Source organism: Panthera pardus, unplaced genomic scaffold (genome assembly GCF_024362965.1).
Source record: "Panthera pardus isolate Hobbes unplaced genomic scaffold, ASM2436296v1 HiC_scaffold_1, whole genome shotgun sequence".
NCBI classification, from domain to species: Eukaryota; Metazoa; Chordata; class Mammalia; order Carnivora; family Felidae; genus Panthera; species Panthera pardus.
Genome location: NW_026526654.1, coordinates 68,894,826 through 68,919,693, shown reverse-complemented (window position 1 = coordinate 68,919,693; position 24,868 = coordinate 68,894,826). Strand labels below are relative to the sequence as shown.

Here is a 24,868-nt window from a genome sequence, read left to right as displayed (position 1 = left end):
TTTGTCCTAATATTCTCTTACAAGACACTGGTAAAAAGGAAAATTCTATTGGATTAGGGCCTTCCCTAATGACCTCATTTTAGCTTAATTACCTTTTTCAAGACCCTATCTCCAAATACAGTCACACTCTGCAGTACTGAGGGTTAGGACTTCAACATATGAATTTCGGGGTGGGGTAAGAAAAACACAATTCAGCACAAACAGCAACCCTCAGATTACACAAAGCACGTGAACAAAATTCTCTGTAGCATCTAATCCTTGTCCTGTTTTTTTATTCACCTGCTTCTTCAGGCTTGCTCAAGGGTGCCAACTTAATGAGGTTGTGAGTAATAATAAAATGGAAAATCCTTTGGGCCTTGTACCCTTGAATAATAGTTAACATACCTTGAGCAATGTAATTTCCCAATCCATGACTGAAGGCTTTCAAATTAACTCAATGCTCACAGGGTTATTTTGATGACTGAGTTAACATATGTCAAGTGCTTAAGACAGTGAATGGTATACAGTAAACACTATTTGTACATGTTAGCTATTGTTACTATAAGCACCATATATTTAAGTCTTAGTATTATTATTTTTATCAGTGTAGACCTGTTACTTTAAGGATCTGCCCCCAGCCTAGAAGAAGTTGATCAATTGTGACATAAGAAAGATAATATACCCAGAACACAATGTTTAAGAGATTTCTCCTGAACTGGTCTGGGACCGGCCTGCCTCTGACTTTCCATATTTTCTTGTACTGATCCTTTAGCTTTCTAGTCATCAACCTACTCTATTCCTCTCACTCCAGGGTTCCACGGTCAATAGCTTCATTCTCATTTACTGTCCTGTGACTGACTTACTATTCTCTAGCACGACTACTGATTCAGACTTGACTTCTGCTAACTAATGTTTCCTATGCTGAACCTCCATGCCTGAGGACTTAGTCTGTAAACAAAAAATTTCTTCTTCAGGTAATTCTACTTATTCCTTCAAGATGCTGACATCCTAAAGCAGAGTTAAATTATTCCTGTAATAGGGCCCACAGCACTTTGTATATCCTCCAGTATAACACTTAGCACATAACTATATTGTTTACATGTGTCACCTCCACTACATTCGCCCTTCATAAGATGTCAATCTATTTATTTTACAGTTTTAGAGGCTACAAAAGTTGAACAAACGTTTGCTGAATTAACTACTATCCATCTCTAAATAACTCCTAAATCTTTTCCTCTGGCTTTGAGACCAAGGCTAGCTGATAAAACTTTCTGTGATGATGGAAATATTCTATATGCTGTCTGGTATATAGCCCCCTGCTACATGTACCTATACATACGGTCTGTGTGTGTACATAAGTGCTACTGAACTTTTAAAATGCAACTAGTGAAAATGACAGCCTGAATCTGCAAGCTTATTTACCTTTAATTTAATTAATTTAAATTAGTAGTTACTGGCTACCATATCAGATGGTATAATGTTAGATTTGCCAAGCTCCAAAAGGACTTTTCAAACTACCTTTTCTGTATTTATTTGCCTTGATAAACTGCAGGCACCTCAACTTTCTAAATTTGAATTGATTACCTGACTTTCCTAGGAAATTAAGCTGAGAAATACATTTCATCTAAATATACTATCAACTCACAAAAAAGTCTGAATTACTTACACATCAAAGTGTAAACTGATTTGATTATAAAAACTTTAAATCAAATTTTATTTGCATTTCACTAGACCCTGTCAATCTATAGATACAATGGCTGATGTAACATATTTCAACAAACGTTTAAATAAAGATTAATCTTTGGAAATAAAAGAAAAGGACAATTATCAAATTACTAAACATGAGTTTAGTTTTTAGTTCTATGAAGGATAATAACTTGCAAACTTAGTTAAGAACATATGCTTGACACCAGCATGTAGACAACTGAGATCTGTCAACCATCTATCCATTTAATGCATTTTTTGGCAAATAATAAATGAGCAACTAGTATATGTTAGTTTGTGGAGATGGGTATACAAGTATGAATCCATACGGGAGACAGTTACAACAATTATAATGCTAATATAGAAGAGTACAGGGTACCCTGCAAATTTTATTGACTACCTATTGCTTATTATCTCAAACTCAAAACTTACAGCATTTAAGACTCTTTAAAAAAAAGGTTTATTTTAAGAGACAGCACATGCAAGCGCAAGTGGGGGAAGGGCAGAAGGAGAGGGAGAGACTCTCCCAAGCAGGCTCCAAGTCCAGTGTGGAGGCTATGCAGGGCTCAATCCCACGACTGTGAGATCATGACCTGAGCCCAAATCAAGAGTCAGACACTTAACCGACTGAGGAACCCAAGCCCCCTCCCCCACTTTTAAAAGTTTTTATTGATTTATTTTGAGACAGAGAGAAAGCACAAGCAAGGGAGGGGCAGAGAGAGAGAGGAGCGAGTGAGAATCCCAAACAGGCTCCGTACTGTCAGCATGGAGCCTGACATGTCGCTCCAACTCATGAACCATGAGACCTGAGGTGAAGTCAATGTTCAACCAACTGAGCCACTCAGGCACCCCCCAAGCACCCCTTGAAACTTTATCAACTATCCTATCTGTAATGTCTAAGGTAATGTCTTTCATTTCAAACATACAGAAAAGTAGAGAGTATGTATCTATCAGTGTCTGGAAGCAACCAGATTTACCATGTTGCCAAATTCGTCTCAAATGCTCTTCTGAAAGAGACATGTAAGTTTACAGATCTTTCTGAATTTGGGATATCTTTCTTATCCTTAATACTCTTAATGTGCATGCTTGCATACATCCACTATTAGTATATACCATCATTTTGTGAGTTTGTTTCTTAGTTTATATCAGCGGCATCATGTTTTACATATCTCTAATTTGCTATTTAATACTGTAATTGAGATTTATCCATAGTATAAATTCAGGCAAAGAAGTATATAGTATTCCATTGTATTAATCCTCCAAATTCTATTCATTTCTCTCATGGATATTTAGATTGTGTCCACATCTTTCATTATTACAACACAGTGCAATGAATAATCTTGCACATGTACTCTTATACACATGCGTAAGATTTTCTGCAGGATAAATATCTACAAGTATGTATGTTAGATTTTAGATATGCACCTTTTCAGCTTTATTAAATATTGCCAGATCATTCCCCCCAAAAAGGCTGCACCAGCAGTGTATAAGGGATTACACTGATCTACAGCCCTTCTATATTGTCAGATTTCTTAATATTTTACATCCTCATTGAGGTTTTAATTTGAATTTCCCTCCTTCAAAACACAGTTCCAACCTACTTTCTTCCCCCAAATCTTTCATTAGTCCCATGAATTACCCCCAAGAAGATAGGGTGCTTTGTCTGTATATAGCTAGTATGTGGCCAACTTTGTAGCTAACATGAAATTCTTTTCCTTAAGCACTCATTAATGTGCCACTTAAGTTTGTCAGCTGTTTTAACTTTAAAATGCCAATTTCAATATTATGTAAGTATGAAGACTATTAAGTGGCCAATAATATGCCAATTTCAATATTATATAGGTATAAAGACTATTAAGTGCTCAATAATATGTGTATAGACACATATGAGACATTGGGATTGATGCTTTATAAGTATTTTATTCAGACATTTCCTAAAAAAGAAGGCATAATGGATAATTTAGAGCCATGTTGAAATAAAAAAGAAAATACTTTCTTCAAGTGTAACTAAGTATTTCTAAGGCAATACTTGATGAGAAAAGCCTTTTATATCACTTTCAGTCCTTACCCATATACTGGGTTATAATACTGTATATGTATGGGGGAGGCAGGAATATAACAATTGTGAATCAATAGGGGCAGACACTGTGTGTTGTACTTAGTATTTCTTACATGACATAATCTAGTAGTGGTTACCTTAGTTAATGCTTGTGAAATTGAACTGTATTTAAGTTCCTAAAAATATATGATATGTGAAATGACCATCATATGTAACCAATTTTAAATCTAAGATTTACAATTTGTCATGATTACAATACAATCATGATTCCTACCTACCCATGTGAAGCAGGCAAGAGGAAAATATTTAAGAGACAATTTAAAATATGGAAGAAAATATCAATGGTGGCCAAAAAATATTTTTTTCTGATAACATTTTAAGGAAGGCAGAAAATGAGGGAAACATGAACTATTATTACTTTAAAATAATTTTTAAACAACAAAACAACAGTGTGAGTTGGCTAATTTTGAACTCATTAAACAAATTATTTTCAAAATTATTCCAGAGAGATGACTCTCCTCATGTACCTCACCAAAAATCAAAAACCAAAACCAAAAAGCCAAAACTTAGGAAATGTTCAAGAATGTTTTTGAAGAATTATTTGTGACAGTAAAAACTGGAAACAATCCAAGCTTCCATTAGTACTAGAATGAAGCAATTGATGTATATTCGTGTAATGGAATATTATGTAGCAAATACCTATAAGTGGTAACGTGGATGAATCTCATACATGAACTATTGAACAAAAACCCAAAGACAAAATAATACATATTGTGTAATTCTATTTATATACAATTCAGAAACAGGCTAAATTAATCTTTGGTTTGAGGAGGAAAAAGGGGATACTGCTTAAGAGAGAGGAAGTACTTCCTGGGAAGGGATACAAGGAAGCAGCTGCACAAAAATGATTTATGCACTCTTCTGATTATGTTGGCCTTAAATAAAAGCATTCTTAAAACTTTAAACAGTTCAGGGGTGCTTGGTGGCTCAGTTGGTTAAGTGTCCGACTTTGGCTCAGGTCATGGTTCGTGAGTTTGAGCCCCACATGGGGCTCTCTGCTGTCAGCATAGCTGTCTGTGCCCCCCCCCAACACCCCCCCCCCCCAGCTCGTTCTCTCTCTGAAAATAAATTAATTTAACAAAAACTTTAAGCAGTTAAGATAAAGCATAATTTGCCTTTCCACCTCTTTCAACCAATCCCTTTCTCCTGAGAAGAACCACTGAACAGATGGGTGTGTATCTGTTCAGACCTTTTTTCCCTGTGAGATATATATATACATATACACATATATATATGTATATATACATGTACATTTTAAATTGCATGTTCTCTTTTTCTGTTTCTCAATTGATAGAACTTTTTTTTATTGAAAATGTAATAAATTCACATTAAAAAATATTCAAATAGTACCAAAGGGTGTATGGCAAAATTTAGACTCTTCTTTCTGGGGTGGGTCCCTGTTTATAATATCTTGTATATTTTCTGTCATGTGTTTAGACGTATATGTATATTTTTCCCATTTTCAATTATTATTTTTTAAAAAATCACACAAATGAAGCATTTTAGGAATACGAACCTTGAGCATTCTATCTGGTGATAGATTATATATAGGAGTACTCTGAATATATAATCACTACAGTTTATTAATGAAAGGGAAATGTTACAAATTGAAAATGCACACTACAACTTTTATTTGTACCTATTTATAATTTCTGACAAAAAAAGATCTTGCCTTAAAAAAATCTTGCTTTATATTAAGCGAATACATACAAGAAAAATCATGAGAAAAATAATCCTTGTAGGCAGGCTTCTCATTTAATATCTCTTGTTACAGAAGAGCAAAGAATTTTTAGAATTCTGTGGATAGTTTTCATTTGAATGTCCCTATTTACTCAGTGCTGCTTATAAGCTATTCTTTATTTCCTCCTCATGTCAGCCCAAATTATATTTCTTTTTTTTTAAATGTATTTATTTTTGACAGAGATTGACAGATCATGAGTGGGGGAGGGGCAGAGAGAGAGGGAGACACAGAATCCGAAGCAGGCTCCAGGCTCTGAGCTGTCAGCACAGAGCCCGATGTGGGGCTCGAACTCACGGACCTTGAGATCATGACCTGAGCCAAAGTCGGACGCTCAACGGACTGAGCCACCCATGTGCCCCCAACATTATATTTCTTAAAAGTCAACATTTCCTACAGGATTATAGGGCACAAGGGTTGATTAACTATAGTCACTTAATTAGAGGGTTAGGAATTATTCTAACTACACCAGAATATCTAGTAGTTAATCTAACAGAAAATCAATTGTTTTTAGAGTAGAAACCGTCAAAATTCCATGACCATTATATTTCATTTAAGATATTGTTCCCTTAAAATCTGATGACCTTTCACAATAGAATTAAATATATACATATGTATTTCACTAAAATACTATAAAATATTTAATATTTTAACTTATAATTTTGCTGTATTAGCTTTAATTATATGAAAGCATGTTGCTATTCACTTCTCAGATGAAATAATTTGCCAATTTTTACTTTCTTGACAACAGGAAGAGATACATACTTCAAAAATGAACAAATGAGGGGCGCCTGAGTGGCTCTGTCTGTTAAGCGTCCGACTTCGGCTCAGGTCATGATCTTGCGGTTTGTGAGCTCGAGACGTCCGTCGGGCTCTGTGCTAACAGCTTAGAGCCTGGAACCTGCCTCGAATTCTGTGTCTCCCTCTCTCTCTGCCCCTCCCCTGCGCACGCTCTGTCTCTCAATAACAAATAAACGTTTAAAAAAAAAAAATGAACAAATGAAATGATATTGGTCCCAGTAAGAATACTGTGATACAGTGCCAAATTTTATGCCAAATATAAATTCTAGTTTGTTTACACCCTTTGTAACTTTTTTTTAAATGATATTTTAGGAAGCTTTTTTTCTTTAGACTACCTTAAAATTTACACCCAATTTATAAATCTTATTTTGTTATTTCTTACAACAAGAACCAGCACAATAATTTGCACATAGATAGTACGTGAATAAATGAGATGATTTTTTTTCAATGCAGCATGGCTTAATGTCAGAATTTTTAAAATTATGTGTTCATAAAAAAGGTGATAACATAAGCAGATTTTCATATCTGTATCTATGTGTGTATCTCTAGGGAAAAGTTAATAGTTAATATTGACATTTTCAAAAAATATTTGACTTTCTTATGTAACATCATAGAAAGTGGCATGGTGTAGACATTCTGGAGAAACAAACTCTAATGGGAAAGAAGAGATTGATTTAATGTTTAAATTCTAACCTTTCTAAAAACTTTTAAGAATGAGACAATTAACAAACAGCTATTTTGTTTGCCAGGCAAAGCTACAGAGCAATTAGAAGACTAATTTGGGCCATGAAATTTCTAGGATTAAAGGTCTGGATTAGAATTCTGAGGCCAAAAATTACTGTCACAAAGGTGTGAGCTATTATTTTAGAGTCTCAGTAATCTCACCCCTAAGATTTACTAAATGTTTACAGTTTGGTCAGTAAAGAACTTGACTCAATATGTAACACAATGCAAGAGCTCAAATGGTAGCTATTATTTTTATTATTTCTACTTATATATTTCCCAAACACCTCAAATTCAATTGAAGATCTCTCATACTCTCTCAAATCTGCTCCTTCTGTTTGCCTTATTCTAGAAGATTTTATTATTTTCCCAAATATTTGTGGCTTCTCCCTTGGGCAAGATTATCCTTCCCCACTTACTGATCACATGTTTTGCCATGTGATTTGCACTGGATAATGAAACATGGGTGGAGGTCAGCATGTAGGTCACCATTATCTTTGCCATGATACCATCAACATTCTACATATAGGCTGGAGCACAGCCACAAATGACCTCTTAAAGATGTGTAGTGTAAGCAATAAGCCTTTTGGTAAACTTGGGATTTACAGGATGTTTCTAACCATGAAGGAACCTTGCCTATCCTGACTGATTAGATTTATCTTAGTGAACATGGCCTTGACATCCACCTAAATATTCAAAGAAGGAGTCTGGGAAAATTTTTACCCTCTCTCAGTTTTGTTCTTTGGCCAGTTGTTCAATTCTGGTCAATTCTACCTCCCTAATATTTCTCAAATTGTGCATCATTAACATGACCTTAATCCAAGTTTTCTTTTTTATCTATTACTACAATATTTTCTTTCTCCAGGTTTGCTCCCCTTAAGCATTTTAATCTGCATTAGTAAGATTAATGCATTTATTTTCTCTTAAATACTTCAAATGCGTGTCACAATTGTAAGAGCTTAAACAGTTATAAATTCATAAATGTCATAAAACTGAAATTTTCTTAAACACTTAAATTTTTTTTAATGTTTATTTATTATTAAGAGACAGAGGGAGACAGGGCATGAACATCAGAGGGGTAGAGAGAGGGGGAGACACAGAATCAGAAGCAGGCTCCAGGATCTAAGCAAGCTGTCAGCACAGAGCCCGATGTGGGGCTCAAACTCAGAAACCACGAGATCATGACCTGAGCCGAAGTCGGACGCTTAACTGACTGGGCCACCCAGGTGCCCCTCTTAAACACTTTAATTGCTTAAATACCAAATACATACAGATTATCTCAGTAATATTATCTCAGTAATGACACTCATTTATAAACTTAACACAAAAGTATTAATAGCATGAGTGATTTACTTCATCATTTCTATGCTTAAGTCAAAGAAAACTCTAGGTCCAAAGGGCTTCACTGAACAAGTTCTACCAAATACTTAAGGAAGGTATCCAAGGTTTTTTTTGTTTTTTGTTTTTTTTAAATAGATTCCCCATATAAGTGAGATAATACAGTATTTGTCTTTCTCTGTTTGACTTACTTCACTTAGTATAATGACCTCAAGGTCTATCCACATTGTGGCAAATGGCAGGATTTTTCTTCTTTTTTATGACCTAGTAATATTTCATGTATGTATGTATGTGTGTGTGTGTATACAAACACATATACCACAACTTCTTTACACATTTCATCCATTGATGGATACTTAGGATTGTTTCCATATCTTGGTTTCCATACATGAGGGTGCAGACAGCTTTTTGTTAGTGATTATTTCCTTCAGATGAATACCCAGAAGAAGAATTGCTGGAACATATGGCAGCTATATTTTTAATTTTTTGAGGAACTTCCATACTATTTTCCATATTGGCTGCACCAATTTATATTCCCACCAACAATGCACAAGAGTTTCTTTTTCCCTGTATCCTCACCAACATTTATTATTTCTTGTTTGCCACAGTTATTAAAACTAGCCAATCCTAAACTGTTACTCTACCCTGATTTACCTTTCTTGCAGAAACACCAATAATGGCTTTCGCCTAGCCTTTCCTCTTGCTCTTGTTTCTGCCTCCTGACCAAAACCTGAAGCTTTCTCCATGCCCTGGTGTGCCCCCTTCTTTCAGGAAATAGAAGTAAAAAAATTTCTTTCAATAGCATTAGCCTCTCCATGTTATTACTCAGTCATCTCCATAAATTAAAAGCCTGCAGGTACAAATGAGACAACTATAAAATAACAATAACAAAAAGATTAATAAAATGGAGAAGATCCTGGGGGAAAAAAAGCCAGATAAGCTGAGTTTTGACAGATCTTAACCCAAAGTTTAAATGCACTCAATCATTTTAGAAGATACATAAATAGAAATTAGAGAAGGTAAAGTTAAATAAGGAATCTGCTGAGCCACATAAGAAACCAAAATACCTGAACTTTTCTTTTGATGGTGGCAACAGTGAACATTGCATGGTGCTTGATGCAAATGCAGATTTGGAGGTGCTAACAGGACAGCACAAGCACTCACATATGCTTTACTTCCTCTATCAGGAAAGGATATAATCTCAGATCAAGCACAAGCTTGGGAACGAGCAATGGTGCAGCCATTTTGGAAAATAAGGTGGCAATATCTAATAAAGTTAAACATAGGCTTACCATACAATACAGCAATTATGTTCTTAGGTATTCACCCAATTGAGTTGAAAACTTATGTCCATCCAAAACCTGCAAGTGAATTTTTTTTATAGTTTATTTATTTTATTTTGAGAGACAGAACATGCTTGAGCAGGGTAGGGGCAGAGAGATAGGGAGAGAGAGAATCCCAAGCAGGCTCCACGCAGAGCCCTGACATGGGCTGTGAGATTATGATCTCGGCCAAAATCAAGAGTGGGATGCTCAACTGACTGAGTCACCCAGGTGCTCCAGACCTGCATATGAATGTTTAAAGCAGCTTTACTTACAGTTGCTAAAAACTGGAAAGAATCAAGCTGTCTTTCAATAGGTGAATGGATCAACAAACTGGTACATTCATCAATGAAGTATTATCCACTAATAAAAATAAAAGTTATTAAGCCACAAAAAGAAACTGTCTAGACCATATTGCTAAATGAAAAGAAGATGGTCTGAAAAGGCTACATACTCTATGAATCCAACTAAATGACATTCTGGAAAAGATAAAAGTATAGGAACAGTAAAAATATTAGTGTTACCAGGGGTGGATGGGGTGGGGGAAAGTGGGATGGAGAAAGGAATGAATTGATAGAGCATAGGGGGGATTTTTAGGGCAGTGGAACTATTTGTTATGATAATGGTGATATATGATATTATACATTTGTCAAAACCCATACAATTGTATTATACCAAGAGTGAACCTTCATGTAAACTGTGGAACTTTATCAATATTGGCTTGTTAATTGTACCAAATGTAGCACACTAATATAAAATGTTAACAATAGGGAAAACTATGTGGAAGAGGTGGTATGAAAGAAGTTCTTTGCTCAATTTTTCTGTAAAACTCAAACTACTATAAAAATAAGTCTATTAATAAAAAGGGGGGAAGAATGAGGAGTCTACAAACACAAAAAACAGCTCAGATGTTGCCACTCAGAATGAATGATAAATGTCTATTATACCTTCCCTAAAAATAATACTAGTAGCAATGATGTTAAGGTGGGATTCCTTCTAGTATGATTCATGAGCCAAAAGGCCTACTTTGTAACATGACATACTACCAAATACAGAAGCAGAAAATATTGATGAAGTGATAATCTGAAGGGCCAACTATAAAATTAATTTGCTCTCAAGAGGTGGGACAGAAATCATCCTATTATATATTCCCAAGAAATAGTGTAATATTCCCCCAAAAAAGTCAAGACAAGGGATACTCTGTTATTGTGAATTTTTAACATCATGCATATACACGACATTTCCCTCTGTCAAGAACTGTCTTTTAGTTTGCTTCTGTACCACAGGCACGAACCGGGTGGTATCACATATCCATAGGTAAGCTCTAACTTGGCCATGCTTGGCACACCAATCAGTTCCTGAGTTAAGACAAAGAAATGCCTGTTGTCAACTTTATTAAACTCCCACCTCTGTTACCTACTTTTGTTCAGTTTCTTACATTCTACCACAGCTATTAGTCCACTCTCTTTAGTATATATCTTTCATAACTATCCCTTAGTTTTTTGATCCACTGCTCACTATAACTATCTCTATTGATTTAAGTCCAGACTGGCATGTCTACGGAGTTTCCTCAGTCTTTTAAACATTTATTGAGTGCTTCAATTCAGATTCAGCAAACATTTACTGAGCTCCTTCAGGCTCATTTCACCCTCATAGTTACAGCCACTCTAAGAAGCAATCTATTATTACCTCCACTTTATAGAGAAGCAAACACACCCAGAGAAGTTAAATAACTTGTCTTAGGTCACCCAAATCTAAATCTATCAGTCAAGTACGGTGCTCCTTCTACTCATCTCTTTCTCCCTCGCAAATTACAATACTCTGTTAGTTCGAATTTAAGGCTTAACTCTAACTCCTGAAACCTATTTTTCAAACCCTCCCTAAAAACACATCCCCTAGATCCACTAATCCCCAAACCAACCCTTCAAGTCCTGCTCTAGTTGATTCTTCTATTCCCAGCTCCTTTCTCTATACCCAACTACACCACTACTGTAACAGGCTAGATAGTGCCCTCAAGATTTCAAGAAAAATTCTACCAATAGAATCTCCTTTTTGGATAAGTCAAGAGCATCATAGTCTTGTTTCGGCCTATTGTCTTCCCCTTTACAGACTATACACTATAGCAACTATGTCAATGAATTGTAATTAACTGCTTAATAGATTCTTTTATACATTAAGTTATAAAAAACTTGAAACCAATGACTGGCCTGAAGAAATACTGATAACTGAAGATACTCTCAAAGCCCCAAAGTAAATGGATATCTGCCACATCCATTATTTTTGCAGGAAAAAAAAAAAATATCTTAACAGACTTAACTTTGACCATGAAAATCAAGCTTAGTGAAATGAACTTTCTGCTAAAAGCCATCTGAGTATATGTGAAAATTAAAACCAAGATATACTTTTCATGAATTTTTATACAAACCAGAAAAATTCAGAACCCAAGCCAATTGCTCTTGATTTTTCAATAGCAAGGTTAACAAAGTAGCTTCTTATCTTGAAAGCAAATCTTAATTGTCCACTACAGATACTAAGTTTGTAAATTAACAAAATGTGACTATTATTTTCTTAATCTCCCAAGGAAGCAGAAGGAGTAATGGTTAGGATTGAAAGCTTTGTGTGATCTTGAGACTGTCTAAAATTCATTTGGTTCAACCTACCTACCTCTTGGGATTACTGAAAGAATAAGATGATAAAGTTCTTAGCGCAGTGTCTTTTACATAGTGAGCACTCAAAATGTTCCTTCTCATTATTATTTATTATGTCATGTCCTTCATCTTTGTTTCCCCACCTGTAATATTAAAATCCCTACCATACAAGGCAGTTGTGAGAATTAAACATATCGCTTGGTGCAAGCTTGGTACTTATGAAAGCCCATCACTCCCAACTGTTTAGCATTACTGGGGAATCACAAGTCAAAAAATTAGAAAACTTATAAAGCCCTGGGTTGGGGAAAAAATACACCAGCTCTCAGGAATTATGTATTTGCTTTTGGGTGGGGGGAGTCTGGTGAGAAGAGAAGAGCAGGAAGAAAAAGAAGATACAGTTTTATTATTATATAATGTAAACAATCATTTAATCACATAATTAAGTTATGATTTCATAATGATTTGAAGTAATGATTTATAATAATCATTAAAATGCAAGGTTAAACTTAGTTAAAAAACAGTCAGGGACTAATACATTGTCTAAACTAAAACAAAAACAACTTTAGTGGCAACTAAATATACACACAAGAAATTTAAACATTAATTAGAATAATAAATAAAAAAATAAAGAATTTAAACATTAATAGAAGCAACTTCAAAAACAGTCTCATTATTTCATTGTCTTATGAAACCAAAACACCATTTTGAACTGGAGTTTAAGATCCGAATTAACAGGAACCCACTATTGTGAAGTTTCATTCTGTTTTAAATTTTGCATTCTTCCGAAAGAAATACATGCATACTAGACATAAGGAAATAAACATTTCAGTGTCCTTACCTGTTGTGTTCCATCTGCACTTACAATAGGGGCAGACAGAAGAGAAATATCACTACTTAAAATCTGAGCTGTATCCAGTAGGGGTGGATGTTCTGCCATTATCAATAAGACATTAATACACTGGATAACCTTCCAATTCTGAAAAACAAAAATATATAGCCATCGGTGTGTACATCCTCAAAAATATATTAAAATATAATACATTCAAGATTTATCTCATTCTTTAACCTAAAAGGATATTCTTGTCAAAGGAAATTTTGTAATACTCTGTTAACTACTTTTTTTCTGTCAATAGACCACTTAAAGAAGTACATTTCTTACAACTTAACCAACTGTATGTCAATGTAGACAGTATAAACTAAGATATAGTCAAACCAATACATGAGAAGCTTCTATTTAAATTCCATGACTGTGTCTCTATCCCTTCCATCTCTATACCATGTTTATTTAACCACCATTATTCTAATGAAATACTAGATAATAATTAGTATGGCACAGGCACTAAAATGCAAAGACTGTGGAAGCAATTCTACCACTAATTTTTTTCTATAAGCAGAGAAGGTGATTTTGAAGACACAATCCCCCCACCCCATCCTAGGAACTACACAAGAATTATGATTTGTCACTAATTCCTCAGAGAAAAATGGTAGAAAATTTTGCTGAGGATTAGAATAAAAACCTTCAAGTTTTAAGCTTTAAGCTCTGACACTGGTCTTCTGTCATTCTGGTTTTATTCTTCTTTTCTAGGTGACACTTACTATATAATAAGCCAAATCAGTGATGTCAGTGATGAAAAGCACATACATTTAGAAATCTTTAACTGCAGACATAGTATCACTTATATAAAAAGTAAAAGACTCGATGTAAGCAATACTAATGTACCATATTAAATGTCAGCTAATTACAAGTCAAGCTGAACTGAGCTTAATCATAAATATTACCAAATTTATACTAAAAAGCAAAATTACAAACATTTTTGGGTGCTTGGAGAATTCTGAAATTCAGTAGTGTGTCAAGCAAAATGTTTATCTTTTGCAAGGTATTAAATTCTTGTTATTTATTTTAAAATCTTGAATCTCTGCAGAAACTCTCAAACATGTGGATTTAACCTAAAAACAAATTTCTATTTAGATATATAAAAACTGCTGTTAAGATTTAAAAAAAATATTCAATATAGGTATCTACATCAAGATTTTATACTGAAGCCACAGTAAGCAATATTTTATACTATCTCATAACAATGCATGTCATTAAACACATTATATATGTTATAATTATATATACATATAAGACACATATTTATAATGTGTTTAACATACATACACACACACATATATATACACACACACACATTTTATATTTATACATATATAACATATATAAAGGGGAAAACCTAACTTCTGGCTTAATCTGTATTGCTGTATTTCTTTTCTTTTTTTAAGCTTATTTATTTTGAGAGAGAGAAAGAGAGAGAGAGAGGGAGCAGGGGAGGGGCAGAAAGAGAGGGAAAGAATCCCAAGCAGACTCTGTTCTGTCAGCACAGAGCCCAATGAGGGGCTCAATCTCGTGAACCATGAAATCAAGACCTGAGACAAAGTCAAGAGTCGGACACTTAACCAACTGAGCCACCCAGGCACCCCTGTAATGTTGTATTTTTTAAAGTATGATAAAAGCAGTGGGTAAATCATGTCAAATAATTTTAGTCTGTGAATATGCAAAAAGTTGTAAGACAGGAAAGAGACAATGTACTATTTTCCCTCTTGCATGTCAAAGAAACACTCAGGGACGTTAAGAGGACTAACCAGAGAAAGTTTATAGATAATTCATTTTGTAAAATTAGTAAATTAAAAAAAATAGCAAACCACTGAGTACTTTTTGTCATTATATTGTTTATAATATTTTACATAATATCTTTAACTAAAACTGCAAACTGCCAGTATTACTTGAACTTTAGAAACTAATGCTGAAGATATAACCATAATTTGATTTCAAGAGGTGGAATGGAAGCTTTACAAAAAGAAACACAAATTTCTTCTGAAACTCTAGTTAATTCTAATAGTACTATTATAGATTGTATCTGAAGCCACGTGCTATTGCTTTAACATTATCATTCCATTTAAGGTGTTATCTCTAATTTTATTCTTTTCAAAGCTCTAGTATATCAGAAATTTCTTTCATCAATTGCTTTCTTGCATGGTATATCCATTTCACTATATGCAAAGGTTTTATATAAGTTTGCAAATTAGAAATTACACCCATGCAACTGAAATGATGCATTTAGAAACATAAATATTCCTTTCAATCCTGTGCAGAGAACACTGTCAGCTTTTTCTTTCAATTTCTTCTAATTCTGTTATTCCTATTTCCTACATTTTCATCTCACCTTGCGACTATAAATACCCACTTAAGTTATGCATCTATTTTTATTTTCTAATAAGGTATCATTAGATACATGAAAAAAAAGGGGGGGGGGACAATTTGATGCATTTGCTAATTTTCAGGGAATAAATACTCCCCCGTAGCTCATTTCAAGGTACCATGGTTTAAAAACTGACCTGAAAATTCCTGATTTTTAACAATCACCTTTGTATACAAGTACAAGATGGCTCCATATCACTATTTATATATATAATCTACATATCAATATTAATTTATGTAGCAATAATATAATATTAACATTTGGGAAATCTGGGTGAAGAAAAGCTAGATATATCTGTACTACTCTTGCAACTTTTAAGTCTGAAATTTTAATTAGTGCCAAATTAAACAGTATTTAAAAAATTAACACCAGGTAGACTGCAGATCTGAATGTAAAAGGTAAAACAAAAAAGCTTCTAAAAGATAATACACAAGAATATCTTCATAACCATAAGACAGAGAAAGATTTTTTAAAGAGTACATATTAGATTTCTTAAATCATAAAAAAAGAATGATATATTGAACTTCATTGAACAATTAAGAACTACTATTCTTTAAGAAATATCTTTAAGTGAAAGGCAAGCGACAGACTGAGAGAAGCTACTTACAACGTATATAACTGAAAGAGAGCACATATTTAGCATTTATACAGGCCCCCTACAAATTGATTTAAAAAAAAATGCCAAGAGACTTGAATACACCCTTTACAAAAGTGGAAATTCAAGAGGCCAATAAACATATAAAAAGATTCTCAAATTCATTAGCTACTAGGAAAAAGCTAATTAAAAATCATAATGAAATGCCATCATATACTCACTAGGATGATAAAAATGAAAAAGACTGACAACATCAAGTATCAGCGAGACTATGGAACAACTGTCATACTCATATGTAATGGGAGTTGAAATTCATAAAATCACTTTGGAAACCACTTTGATATTATTTACTAAGGTTGAACATATAAATATTCTACGATCCAGTTATGATCTGGTTATTAGACTCCTAGTCTACCAAAAAGAAATGCAAGCATATGTGCATCAAAAGATAAGTACCTGAAAGTGTATATAGCAGCACTTTTCTTTCCTAACCCTAAACTGTAAACAATTTAAAATGTCCCTGCACAGTAAATAGTACCTAATTCATCCAACAGACTACTATACAGCAATGAAAATTAATGAACCAGTGAATAGGGAACAACACACATAAATTTCACAAATACAATGTGAATGAAAAACAGAATACATACAGTGTAACTCTATTTATAGAAAGTTCAAAACAGAATAAAAACCAATCTATGTGTTAAAAGTCAGGATAGGTAATTGTTTTTGGAGAAGAAATGATGGGAACTCGGAGAGGCATGAAGGCAGTTTCCGGGGTGCTCATGATAAAAACACAGAACAAACTAGGAATAGAAGGCAACTACTCAACATAATAAAGGTGACAGATGACCTGTGTTGGAGTAGCAGTCCTGATGATAGGAGTCACCTTTGGGGTCCTGCTTCCCTTTTCTTGAAGGATAACACATCCTCACAGTCTGCCTTCATTCACTTCTGATTTCTGTTTCCTTTAGTCCCAGGAAGCAATGTTTCACTAATACAATCACATCTCTCTTCCAGGCTTCTGTTGAGATGCTAATTATAATTAGGTCCATGGTCCACACCCACACTAAAATCCTTATCAAAAGGCTAGTCAAACACAGTTTTGGTGTTCTCTTCAGAGCATACTTTCTCATTCTTTGCACTATGGATAGACCGAAAATTTTCCAAATCTTTAAGTTCTGGCTCCTTTTTTGCTTAACAAATCCTTCCTTCAGTTCATTTCTCTCCTATTTTACCACAAGCAGTGAGAAGGAACGAAGATACTCCTTCAACACTTTGCTTCAGAACATCCTCAGCTAAATAACCCACTTTTATTTATCACTGTCAATTTCTACCTTCCATAAAACATCAGAACATGAACACAACTCAGCCAAATTCTTTGCTCTTTTATAATAAGGATCACCTCTTTTCCCCCCGTTATCCAATGACAATATTCCTCATTCCCATCTGAGACCTCTTCAGAATGAACTTTACCATCCATATTTCTACCAATATTTTGATTATGATTATTTATGTATTCTCTAAGAAGATGGAGGTTTTCTCTTTAGCTCTCTTCTTTCTGAGCTCTCACCAGTTGCCAGTAGCAATCTCTGAAAAGCAATCTTGGCTTTTTTCAGCATGCACTTCAAATTTTTTCCAGTCTCTACCCCTTACCCAGTTCCAAAGCCACTTCCACATTTTTAAGATACTTGTTATAGCAGCATTCCACTCACTGGTAACCATTACTGTCTTAGTCAGTTTGGGCTGCTAGAACAAAATACCACAGACTAGGTGGCTTAAACAACATATATTGATTTCTCACAGTTCTAGAGGCTGGGAAGTCCAAGATCAGGGTCATGTTCTTGGTGAGGGCCCTCTTCCTGGCCAGCAGATGGCTACCTTCTTGCTGTAACCTCACGTGGCCGAGAGAAAGCTCTAGTCTCTTCTTGTAAGTATACTAACCCATAAAGGACATAAACCTCAATAACTCCCAAAGGCCCACCTCCAAATATTATCACATTGAGGGTTAGGGCTTCAGTTTTCCATCCATAACAGTACTTAGATATAGTACTGTGCTTTCTCACTCAGTCACTACTAATTTAGAATTATAGATTCTAAATCTGTATTAAATTTTTTACTCAAATATTCTGCCAGTTTTTCTTCCTTAAACTCCCTATTCATATCAATTTATTCTACCTGAATTCTATTTTAAGGATGCTGCTGCTGGAATCTAAGGTGGCTAGCTCATAATAATGAGCTATACCCAGAGTTTGAAACTTCAGTTCTAGTTGTTTAAAAAGTATTTATGGGAAAATGCATAGCAGGATCATGCTTGGATTATAGCCACAGCATGAGAGGTCCAAAGGAAAAGTATGTACATTTATTAAAAAAAAAAAACAAAACTTTTTTTAACGTTTATTTATTTTTGAGACAGAGAGAGACAGAGCATGAACGGGGGAGGGTCAGAGAGAGGGAGACACAGAATCTGAAACAGGCTCCAGGCTCTGAGCTGTCAGCACAGAGCCCAACGCGGGGCTGGAACTCACGGACCACGAGATCATGACCTGAGCCGAAGTCGGCTGCTTAACTGACTGAGCCACCCAGGCGCTCCGAAAAGTATGTACATTTAGATTAAAATATCCAATGTGTTTTTCTGGTCTTTTGTCTAAATCAATGCAACTATAAATTATAGGACTGTAAGGCCATATCTGAAATCACAAAACTATTACATACTCCAAAGAGTTTGAGTATCATATTTAAATCCAGAATTTAGGAGTACTTGAGAATATACATATGAAAAAGCATTAAGTAAAAAATACTGCAGTAGCAACTGTATTAAGACAATGCAATTATGGTAATTTTTTCTCTATTGCCAAAATTTTTTATAATGTGGATATGGTTATACCACTTTCATCAAAATTTCAGTTTAAAAATAAACAGCTTGTAAAGCCCTAGCCAACTACAATTATATTTGGCTTACTGACCATCATATGTCATTAATTTTGCTTGAGCTTGGACTTTATCCAAATTAATAATTCATCTTACAAACTGATATACTAACATGTATTTTTCCAAATTAGACCTCTATTTCATTTTTTTTAACTTTTGGATTTTTTTACTTTCCAAACTTGATTATATTATATTTTTAAAAAACGCTTTAAATCACCTGTAGTGGAATTTCTGAGATGAAAGTCGTGGGACTCACTCTGCAAAATCATCCTATCATTTCTTATCAGAAGCCTACAACAAATATTTTCTAGATTTTATTTAACAATGAGATGTTATTATTTTATATTTTTCCCCAGACTATTTCTTTCAATTACACTGATGTTAACTGTACTCCAGAAAAATGACTCTTAAATATAGGTTATTATTTACATGTATAATTTTGTTTCACTTAAATTTCCACATCTCAATGTGAACTTTTATCAAGACACAAAGGAAGTTGTATTTTTTTAATTATGAAAGAAATTTATATTCACATAGAAATAAGGAAAAAGGATAGGAGGAAAAGATAGCGCTATCAATAGTTTTAAATGACAGATATCAAATAGAAAAAAATAAGATAATTAAAAAAAATTTTTTTTTAACGTTCATTTTTGAGAGACAGAGAGACACAGAGCACAAGCAGGGGTGGGGCAGAGAGAGAGGAGACACAGAATCTGAAGCAGGCTCCAGGCTCCAAGCTGTCAGCACAGAGCCTGATGTGGGGCTTGAATTCACAAGCTGTGAGATTGTGACCTGAGTTGAAGTCAGACACTTAACCAACTGAGCCACCCAGATGCCCTCAAAATTCAACAATTCTTAACCATTCAAAAGACCTATGATTAATCCAGGCTTTAATTACTTTGTTATTATGAAATGACCCTCTTTATCCCTGTATGTAATAATAGTCTCTGTTCTGAAATATAACTTCTGATGTAATATAGTAACTCCAGCTTTCTTTTGGAGAGTGTTAACATGGTATATTTTTTCATCCTTTTGCTACTAACTTCTATGTACCTTTAAATTTAAAGTAGGTTTCCTGTAGATACTATATATTTGGGTCTAGATTTAAAAAAAAAAAATCTAATCCAACGATCTCTGCCTTTTAATTATGGTATTATAGTATTTAGACCATTCATATGTAATATAATTATTGATATGGTTAGGTTTAAATGTACATGTGTTCTTTATTTCTTTTTTCTTATTTATCTGCTTTATTTCCATTATTCTTATTATATCATTTATCTTTGTTGGCTTTCAGTCTATTATTTATTCTTTTTTACTCTACTGGTTGCTTTAGGGTTTGTAATATGTATCTTTAACCAAAGACTAACTTCAAGTAACATTATACTAATTCAGGTATAAGAACCTTGTTAACAATACACCTGCAACGTCTCCCCTTCTGAGCTTTGTGCTATTGCTGTTATATATTTCCTCATGTTATAAACCCTATAATCATTATCACTTTTAAAGTCAACAGTCTTTTAAAGATACCAAAATTTTAAAACATTGTATATATTTACCCATTAATTACCATTTCCTGTGCTCTTCATTCCTTTCTATAGGTCCAGGTATCCTTATGGTTTAATTCTAATTAATTAAATATTAATTAATAATAAATTCTTTCAGCTTTTCTATGTGTAAAAAGTATTTGCCTGTTTTTGAAAGATACTTTTGCTTGGTAAAGAGTTCTAGATGAGTTTTTTCTTTCAATGTTTTAAAAATACTGCTCCACTATCTTCTAGCTTAAATTGCTTCTGATGAGTAATCTGCTGTTACCCTTATCTTTGTTCTGTTTTTCTTTGGCTGTTTTTAACATTTTTTTCTTTGTCACTTGTTTTAAGTGATTTGGTTATCATGTTCCTTGATACAATTTTGTTCATTTTCCTTATGTGGTGTTTCTTGGTTTACAGTTTTATCATATTTGGAAAAATTTTGGCCCTTATTTCTTCAATTTTTCTTTCAGTTCATCTTTTAAATAATTCTCTTTTATGTCTCATCTTGGATAATTTTTATTGGTAGGTCTTCATCTTTTCTTTGGTAATGTATAGCATCCCATTAATCCAATCTCATGTGCTTATCTTGACACTACAATTTTAGTCTAGAAGTCCCTCCATTTAACATGTTCAATTTTACTTCTACCTTCTCCAGCATACCAAATACTGTTATAACTGTTTTAATGTTCTTGACTACTAATTCACCATGATATCTTTCTGGGGTCAGTTTTTGTAAGTTTATTTATTTATTTTGAGAGAGACAGAGAGTGAGTGAGAGAGGGAGAATCCCAAGCAGGCTCAATGTGCTCAGTGCACAGAGTCCAACTCAGGGCTCAAACTCATTAAACTGTGAGATAATGACTTGAGCCAAAATCAAGAGTTGGACATTTAACCAACTGAGCCATGCAGGTGCCCCGGGGTCAGTTTTAAGTCTGTAATTTTTCTCGCGTATTATCTGCTTCTTCACAGCCTTAGTAGTTTTGATTGAATGTCAGACATTGTAAAGTTTATCTTATTGGCTACTGGATATTTTTGCATTCCTATAAATATCCTTGAGCTTTGCTCTGAGATGTTGTTAAGTGACTTGGGTCATGCTTTAGGCAACAACAGAATTGTGTTCTTGTGCTGGATGGGAAAAGAACATTTGTTAATTTTTTCCCACTACTGAGGTAACAAGATACTCCAGAGCATTCCACCAAATACCCTGTGAATTACCAGGCTTTCTACTCTGGCTGATGCAAAGAAGTACTATTTCTGGCCCTGTGTGAGTCTGGATGCTGTTCTATAGAATCCTTTTAGATGGGTCTTTCTCTAACCTGGAGTAGCTTCCTTACACATATGCATTTACCAGTACTAAGTGCTCAAGGGGGATCCTCTCCAGATCTTTGAGGTCCTTCCTTATTCTATGTAGCTCTTTCCTCTCTGGTACTCTTTCCTGCATAATCTAGTCTCCTTTGACTGCAAGTTCCATTAATTCAGATTGCCCTGTGCCATGCCCCAGAAACTTTCTCTAGGTAGTAATAAGGGTATCAATGATAGGGCTTGCCTTGTTTTCCCTCTTTCATGGCCTGATATCTAACATCTTGAGTAATACTGTTTCATCATTTTTTTTTTAAGTTGTTTCAGGCAGAAGAGTAAATTCATTCCCTTTCAGTTCTTGACAGGGAACCAAATTCCCTACTCTTAATTTTTAAAATACCCAGTAGACAATAGAAAGGTGAATGAATTTATCACAGGTAAAAACCAAATGACTATGCTTTAAAAGCACAAGTTTTTAAAAGTATGGTCCAGGCTTCACAAATGGCAATGTGCTCTTGATATGTCCTGAACTAAAAGAAAAATCAATGTTCTTTTCACAGATATTTTGGGCAAATGACCACAATTCTTTAGCTTTTATTTCTGTGTAAGACTAAGTGTTACTAGCAGCCTGCAGAGTGAGCTCGTATTTGCTATTAAAACATGTTATTTACAAAGTAAAATTAGTACATTTCAAAAGATTACTTGGGCCTCTAATTCAGGGTTCTACTAAGACATTTAGCTGCCATGCAACACAGTAAGGATTCCCACAATTTGAAGGAAGATAATTTTCATTATCTGTTTATCTATCATCAGTGCTCTTTTCAATTGTACTGGTTTTTGTGGTATTTTCAATAGGTCATGGTTTTCAAGTTCAATAACTTTTATTTATAAATTACTACATGTTTACCTTTATCATTCCCATATTCAACTTAGGTTTTGGAGAACGCTGATTAACCCAATAATGTACAATGATGCATATATACATTAACCATATTTTTGGCTTATTACTTTAACCTTGTTGCGTAAGTAGATGTATTTATAGACCTTCCAATTTGGCTCATATGGTAGCATTTCATCAGCAATCTGCTGTTTATGAACTTATGTTATTTAAATAAATTACAACATATTTTCATGCTAAGTGCAATAATGTATTTTTACACATAGGGCAGTGTTTATAGGGCATAATTCTGTAATAGGTTGAACCATATAAAATCATTTTTTAAGGTAACCACCTGAAAAAATTGTCATTTTTAAGGTAAAAAATATGAAAATAACAATTTTATATGGCTTAACCTAATAGAGCAAATACATATTTTATATATAAAATATATATTTCATTTCCTTATAAGGTAAGTGATAATTTATACAGATTGTCAGCAACAAATTTACCATAACTTATCTTACTCTCTAATTCCTTGTCCACTGGAAAGGTGGAAGTTGAAGAATGGGTGGGCCTCCATCTTTTATCCACGTAAGTGAACAGAGGTTTAAAAAAAGAGGGAAAGGTTGAAAGTCACGGCCATTACTCTCCATTGCCAGATAAACTAAACACAACTTAATTAAAAAAATTTTTTTTAACCTTTATTTACCATTGAGAGACAGAGAGAGACAGACCGTGAGCAGGGGAGGGGCAGAGAGAGAGAGGGAAACACAGAATCCGAAGTAGGCTCCAGGCTCCGAGCTTGTCAGCACAGAGCCTGATGTGGGGCTCAAACTCACAAACTGAGAGATCATGACCTGAGCCAAAGTCGGACATTTAACTGACTGAGCCACCCAGGCGCCCCTAAACACAATTTAATTAAGCACTCAAGAGATAAAGCCCCAGTTCCTCCACTACAAAATCACACCTTAATACTAACATGAAAATCTGGTTAAAATGGACTTCAAAGGCACTTCTGATGAAAAAGACATCAAGAAGAAACATCTATTCAGGAAACTATGGGAACTGAGACCAGGAGTTGCTTCCAAGAAATCAACCCTATCCATTAAAGGACAGATAGTATACACATAAATAAGATTTTTTAAAGTGCCATCTTCTTAAATTCCATTTTATAGTTCTAGCTGTCAATGCTTTCAGAGCACTTAAGTTACCTTTAGAGCCCAAGGTAATTACCTCTGCCACAATTCTGTTTTCATCTACAAATATTTTATTACCCTTTTAAAATATACCCACTTATAAATTATATTCACTTTGCTTTTTTAGAATTTCAAATTCTTGGTTACACCTATCAGAATGACTTTGAAGACTAAACCAGTAGTTTCAGAATATTTTCTGACCAAAATTAACACCTTGGCATCTAGGTTCACAATAGAAGGGTTTGCATTCCCCTGCAAAAGCTACTGTATTACTATAACTTCACCATATTTAACATGTTTCCTTCTAAACAGAGAATTTTATAAGACATCATAAGAAAATCAACAACATTTTTGCATTTCCCCTAAGAAAGATTTGTCTGTAGAACCCAGTATTTTAACATTATTCTTTTTGTTTGTTTTTAAGTACGTATTTATTTACTTAGAGCTGGGGGCAGGGAAAGAGGAAGAGAGAGAATGCCAAGCAGGCTATATGCCGTTAGCACAGAGCCCAACGCAGGGCTCAATTTCATGAACTGTGAGATCATGACCTGAGCTGAAGTTGTCAGATGCTTAACCAACTGAGCCACCAGGCACCCCTTCATATTGCCCTTTCTGAGGTAACCACAGTCTTTGTTTATAAATCAACTATTATGCTTGAGTTAAATATTATTGTCCCTAAACATGCTCATCCTTCCTCACATTATTTTTTAAAAATTTTCCTTGTCCTTAGTCTACCTTTAGCTCAAACTGATGACATCAATCCTAGAATTTACCACCAACTTTCCTAAAATATTAGGTTTTAATAT

General features: G+C 34.2%; 1 protein-coding gene across 5 annotated transcripts in view; it reads right to left on the bottom strand.

Annotated features, from left to right (window-relative positions):
- Positions 1-24,868, bottom strand: part of FNDC3A (fibronectin type III domain containing 3A) — a 144,488-nt gene that overhangs the window by 106,333 nt on the left and 13,287 nt on the right. For all 5 annotated transcript variants that reach the window (XM_053899602.1, XM_053899607.1, XM_019447595.2 and 2 more), the window contains exon 2: positions 13,211-13,348. In XM_053899602.1, coding sequence (XP_053755577.1) covers positions 13,211-13,309 — 99 coding nt within the window. In that variant the 5' untranslated portion in view covers positions 13,310-13,348. The remainder of the gene's footprint in view (positions 1-13,210; positions 13,349-24,868) is intronic.